This window comes from Aulonocara sp. 'chitande type north' Nkhata Bay, linkage group LG11, assembly GCF_057382095.1.
Source record: "Aulonocara sp. 'chitande type north' Nkhata Bay isolate Kocher_YH1m ecotype deep benthic linkage group LG11, A_spYH_male_GT1.1, whole genome shotgun sequence".
In the NCBI taxonomy this organism is placed as follows: Eukaryota; Metazoa; Chordata; class Actinopteri; order Cichliformes; family Cichlidae; genus Aulonocara; species Aulonocara sp. 'chitande type north' Nkhata Bay.
Window position 1 is genome coordinate 27,143,239 of NC_141354.1, and position 6,490 is coordinate 27,149,728.

A 6,490-nucleotide genomic window follows, 5' to 3' on the forward strand; every position below is an offset into this window, starting at 1 on the left:
CTTATGTCACTTCCTTCAACATGCACACTGCAAACTTGTCATGAGCATTAGACAAGTAGCAAGGTGAAGTGAGACAAATAACATGAGGGCCTCATGATCAAGGCTGTTACAGTTAACCAAATAAGGTGTGAAAAACATTTTAGATAAATGAAATAAAGATAAATTTTGAACTGAGACATGTGCTTAGTTTTAGTACGGATCAATGTGGTTAAATGTTTCAGCACAACAAGCATGGTGACGCTTTTGTTTGTTCTTTTTACTGGAATGTCTAAATGACATCAAGTTTTTTTCTTTTTACTGTAATATCTTTTCTGAGCTTGTGAAAACTTGTCCATGATGGATACACCCACATTTAAATTGTAAAGAAAATGAAACTAAATATTTTTAAAGACTAAAGGCCAAACTGAAATGAGCAAATCACAACTGGAAACTAAGTGGAAGTAAAACAATTTAAATGACAAAAGTAAATAACGTAATCAAAAATATTAAATTGTAAGACTGTGCCTGTGATACTAACTACACTTAACCCTCTGAGGTCTTATCAAGCTGACGTGCATGCTTAGAGGTAATAGAGGTAGAGGTAATCGCTGCTGATGACTTAGACCTTAACCATCACAAATCAAAAGTAAATAATCCAACAAGATGAAAAAATAGAGCACTGCTATAGTAACAAAAACCTCCTCAAACATAAAAAATGTGACACACACACACACACAGCCCATGTCTGTGCCTGACCTGTCTGACACACCTTTAACTAAGGGCACACACTCAGGGCCAATAATTCACCAGGGGATTAACAAACTCAGACAGTGGAAGGAAGGAATGAGAAAACAAGTGAAACTTGTCTATTGTGTTAACATCCTGCATTTGAAATGTTTGTGCTCGTGCACCGCATGTCATGGCAGCTCACCTCGAAGCCTTGTTTCTCTGAGGGCACCCACACCAGCCTCTTAGCTGCCCAGTCAGCCTGGCTGGCAGCAGAGAACATAGAGTTGTTGGAGTTGGGAGACCCTGGCGCTGTGCCCGATGACAGGAAGCGGGTGACATCGTTGGCACCGCCCCCCGTTGGCCTGGACATGGTACTTCTGGCACTAGGTAAGGAGAGAATTAGACATGAAAAAAAGGGCGCAACAAAAAGTCATTCCCTGTTGAGCCACTTCTTGCCACAGGCCTACAAACTGGAGCTCTGCAGAGGATATAAAGGACTGTCGTACTGTGATACTAATGTGATTCTGTGCCAAGACATCTCACACTTGATGTGCAACCAACCACGCACCCACATATATAGGAAGAGCAATAGTAGCACGCAAGCCATATCCAGCCGAGTTTTGGCCAGCGATGGCCTAATTGAAAGACACAGCAAATCAAGGAGAAGACAGGAATGAAAGAAAGACAGAGAGATGGCTGGGTGGAGAGCTGGAGGGGTGGAGGAACAGCGAGATACATCAATCCACTGAGTAAACTGACATGACAGTGAAGAGGGGGAAGGATGGGAAGGGAAAAGGGTGGGAAAGCAGTAAGAAGAGGAGATCAAAATGGACTGGATCTATTGTTAACTTGAAATAGATAAGGCACTAGAGCCCACTGGACTCAGCAGAGATAAAACTGTAGAGGCCCTCTCACTGAGGACTTGGACACAGTGGTGCCAAAATGCTGATTCGCCTTAGGGGCTGGGGTCCTGTGGAAGACGAGGTGACAGTCTAAAAGTGGCAGCTAATCTAACACATGAAGGCAAACTATAGCCAGGATCACTGCAGTACTACAACATAATGATTCAGCTACTCAGACAACTAAGAAATATACTAGGAGGGGCAATAAAGCCAACCAGAAAAGCCCGGTTGCAGGTGTGGCAGCTGTTACCACTGCTTTATTTATTTTATTCATCACTTAATGAGAAACAATCAGTAAAACAAAAATGAATATTTGATGCTATTTTAATCTCTTTGAATCTCTGAAAGTAAAGTGAGGACATTTTGAGTTGATATTGTGAGCTGCTGACGTGATAATGTACATTATTATAAATTATTACATTATGATACTTTCTGACTTTTAACAGAACAAAAAAAATGTATCTAGAAAAAAAACTGAAATGTCAAAAATGCGCTCAGAGTATGCTGAACTGAAATCTATGTCAACAGCAGAGATGCTCGGAGTGGAGTAAGGTATAGGTTCTTTAGGTGGCTCCCCTAATGCCAAGGGGTCACCACAGCAGATGGTTATCCAGGCTTTTTGATTTAGCGCAGATGTTATGCTGGATATCCTTCCTGATACAACCCTCCCATTTATCTAGGCCTGGGAATAGAACTGGGAATGCAGGAGCTTGTATCCCTCAGGACTGGGTTTCAGTCTCCTCCTGGTCTTAAACTGCAGATGTTTCATGTGTAAAGCAAATTTGTTATAACAGCTAAAAAAAAATTATACTTTTTTGCAGATTTGCCTGGTGATTCTATGCACACATTTCATTTTTGTCCTCATGATACTGATATTTAAGTTGGTTTAGATAATGTTTTTTTTAATCTACCCAAATAAAGGCCAAGAGGTGTTTTAAAACTTTCCATATCTTCTATTGAACCAGGAAGCGAAACTCTTGAGATTAAGACCTTCTTGCAAAAGAGAATCTTAATCTGGGTTGAGACAGGAAGCATTAACTAAGCAGGTTTTTTGATAATGGGAGAAACTGGATTTCCCAGAGAAAATCATTGTAAGCAAAGGGAAAAACCTGTTAACTGGACAAGAAGGGCCAGGGTTTGAACCTGGGACCTACTTACTGTACCACTGATAGCAAGATGGTTTTATTATCTGTTAGTTAACAGATAATTAGATTCCCTAAAATAACATTAACCTTTTGATTAATCTTTCTAGCATCCCAGCTTCAGCTATTAGTGTCATGTTAATATAAATCTGTGGCATCTGATGGTCTAAATGGTGAGTATGCAGGTGATTTTTTTTTTGTGTGAGGTCATTGAAATTAACAGAATTCAGTTTTATGAAGGAATGAGCTAATACACGTTCCTCTGAAACAAGCACAAGGGATTACCTTTGAACAAGTCAAGTCTGACCAGACAGGCTTTTGTGCCGTCGTATAGGGTGAGTGTGTTAGCTTTAGGCCTATCCTCCATGCTTTAACAGGTATGTCATCGAGCTTGATTCTTGCTATTCATCTCACTTTTTTTGGCCCGTCTGTCCCCAGCCCTGTGATTACCATACCTGTAACCTTAATACAACTGTGGGTGTGGAGTAAACATGCTGACAAAAGAGTCGCCACCACCCAGACAGTCAGTATGGAAAATATGTGATCCCAGGGTGACATAAAACAGCTGTGCAACTGTTATTAAGTTCAAACTTCCCACATGTGCCACTCAGCCCCAAGTCTATTTCTTACTACTTTCTCATATTTCTGGGTAATGTAGTTTTAAATAAATATAACAACAAACACTTTATTTGCCTGGGACTATATACAGACTATTTCCAGGAGAAGAGAAACATGGGTTTACTGCAGCCAGCATTGATGAAGTAATGTACAAACATGTCATGTGAGTGAATCATGTGGCTGACTAATATGCATTTAATACCTCTAAATGCCATAAAGAAATGTGCTCTATCGGGGTTGGGGTAAAACTTATTAGCAGTCAGAGTGTATTGTTCGTTTTGGGCTTAGAAATAACAATCTGACATATGAATTATGTCTCTACGAAGAGAAAATGCATGAGATGTAACCTGTTTCCACAGGCTATTCTTCAATCAGCCCTATCATCAGTCAGGTCTTTGCATTGTCAGCTCTGTAACTGTAGTGCACGATGCTGCTGAGCCTCATCGATGCCACCGATTAACTTGGAGCAAACTCCTTGCACAGGCGGTCGTATCCCAGGATGTCGCAGTACATCGTGGACTAAAGCAGCAAACTCGTCCTGCAGCAGCTGGAGTTGCCAAACCTTGACTGCTCTCCTCCATAGCAACACCCTGAACACTGAGCAGCAGCCCTTAGACAATACCTTGTGAGTTTGAACTGAGGTCATTCACTGCGGGGGTCCTCTTTTCTCTGTATGTGTGTGCGCGTGTAATTACTGTGTGGGTGCTTGCGCGTGACGGGTGGGGGAGCTGGAAACGCCTTTTCTTCAGCTTTGATGCCAAGTGGCACACAGCATCGGGGACGATACCGTGGCATCTGCGCACTTAAAGCGGACACGTTGAGGAAAAGGTGACATTATTATTTAAAAAAAAAAAAAACCACAGGCTGTAATAATTTCAGTGCGGCGCCTGCAGGAGCAGTCCAGCTGCGAAGCTGGAGCTCTGTGAACTAACCTGCATTTTCAAACCGTAGCTTCAGCTCAAATGGAAAAAAAACCTGACGAAGACAACCACACCTTGAACGTAAGACATGAAAAACCATATGGGCCCCAGCCTTTAAATGACTGTGAACGGCATGCATGTGGCAGCCACAAAAACAGCCTTTTTTCCTATCATCATTATTATTTATAACAATAATAATATTAATAGCACCATCATTACCATTATTACTATCACACAAAAATCACAATGGACCAACAGATTTTGGTAATATGGGTCGGAATGTTAAAAATAAGGTCGAATAATTGCTTTTCTTGGCCAGACTTCAGGTCATTTCGATGAAAGGCTTTTTTAGCACAAAGACCAATCCTAAATTAAATGCCCCCAGCCCCTCTGCTGTTTCACATTTAGGCGTTAAGCCACCGCATTTAGACTAACCATACGAGGTTAGCCAGCTCCACTAAAAAAATGATACGTTGAGGATATTACACTGGCTATTTACGAGTTGGATTAGAGTAAAGGCAATTAAATGTCTTACCTTCAGGTTCCGCTTTGAGGTGTGGATAAGGCTGCGGTGTGAGGGGAACCGGGATGAGGCTGTTTCTTGGGTTATTTTCCTGCCTGATAGGTGTGTAGCGTACCGCATATGCGGCTTTTATCATTGCATTGCTCTCACAGTGGAGCAACACACACTCCTCGGTGAGAATAAAATAGACAGAGAGCACTGAGGGCAACTCGGCGGCTTCAGCCTCGGAGAAGGACTTCCTGCTAGCGGACCAACCAAGTACGAGCAGACGGGTTTTAGACAGGTCTAGAGAGAAACGAGTCCAATCAAAATCTAGAACCGAGCCGTAGACCCGCCTCTTGAATACGACGGGAGCTTTCCGCCCTAAAACGGTCATAAAGCGCTCGCGCTGACGAATCGAGACAACAGCGGCGCAGACGTCTCCGCCTTTAACCAATGCTAACTGCCGTGAGGCGGGGCTTCTTCTGAATGACATGGCAAACAGCAAATCGGAGCGCTGGAGCAGGTGCCGTGCGGCGCTCTCGCGCTACAGTAGGGGGATTTGCGCGCTCTTTGTTTACCACTGACTGGCAGCGAGTGTCTGCAGACGCTGATCTGGGATCGGAATCGTTTGACTTCACCTTCAAGCTCAATACAGGGTTTCTTGGAAAGATCTGATTCAAGGTGCCTGATTCAGATCACCCCAAATTTCCAAGAGTAGCACGGTTAGTAAATAAGTAAATATTTACACCAATCATATCAGAGTAATAGCGAGAAACTATGAAATCTCAACTTCTGCTTTAAAATTATATATTTGTTTGCACGCAAAACGTAACGCATATATTAAATAATATTAAATTTGTCAATAAAATAAAATAAATTAAAATAATAGAGAGTCTAGTCCTTGTATTTGTGACTGTAACAATAATACTGTACTGTACAGTACTCTGCTTTGGTAACTACTGTCCATGATGTAAATATGTAAAAATTGTGCTTCTATTCTGTGTCCTGTTCTGTTTGTATAAGTGTGTTTTGGCTGCTGATACAACCAAATTTCCCCTTGTGGTATAATTAAAAGATTATTCTATTCTATTCTATTCTATTCTATTCTCTAATACAGACCTACATGTCACAAAATTCCTGAGAACCTTTAGAGAATGCCCCACGAGGAATTACCATAGCATAAGCAGGAAAACTTTCTTTTTCTGTTCAACTTGGCATGTTTTTTTTGTTGTTTTTTTACCCCACCCATTTGTTCATTGGGTGGGGTAGGTTTACACCTATGGGTGATTTAGAGTCACCGGTTAATTCAGTTCCACTAATTGTATGTCTATGGACTGTGGGGGGAAGCCAAAGCACCCAGAGACACACGGAAAGTCAGCAGCCAAATATTGAAGTCAAACTCAGGACCTTCTTGCTGTGAGGCAAAAGCGCTAACCACTGTCCCACCGTGCTGCTTGCTCAATAAAAGAAAAAAAAAGGAAACAAGCTGAACAGCAGTGAATTAATGATTTGCATCAAACCCTTGTTTATATTCCCTAAAAAAAATCATATTTGGTTGACTTGGTTACATTTATCACCCGTGCCACACCTGCTCTGTGTCCTTTTAGTCAGAACACAATTCTTTTCGCGGGCTGTGTTTCTACGTCTGATTCATCAGCAGTGATATAATTTTCATTTAATATTTGAATTTTGATA

General features: G+C 41.6%; 1 protein-coding gene across 8 annotated transcripts in view; it reads right to left on the minus strand.

Annotated features, from left to right (window-relative positions):
- Positions 1 to 5,202, minus strand: part of myh14 (myosin, heavy chain 14, non-muscle) — a 31,064-nt gene extending 25,862 nt beyond the window's left edge. For 4 of the 8 annotated variants that reach the window (XM_086311626.1, XM_086311625.1, XM_086311623.1 and 1 more), the window contains exons 1-2: positions 4,826 to 5,200; positions 911 to 1,091 (exon numbers count right to left, since the gene is read on the minus strand). In XM_086311626.1, the coding sequence (XP_086167752.1) occupies positions 911 to 1,078 (168 nt within the window). In that variant the 5' untranslated portion in view covers positions 1,079 to 1,091; positions 4,826 to 5,200. Of the gene's footprint in view, positions 1 to 910; positions 1,092 to 4,825 lie in introns of all 8 variants that reach the window. The other 4 variants (XM_086311629.1, XM_086311628.1, XM_086311624.1 and 1 more) reach the window with 3 other exon arrangements.
- Between the last annotated feature and the right edge of the window lie 1,288 nt (positions 5,203 to 6,490).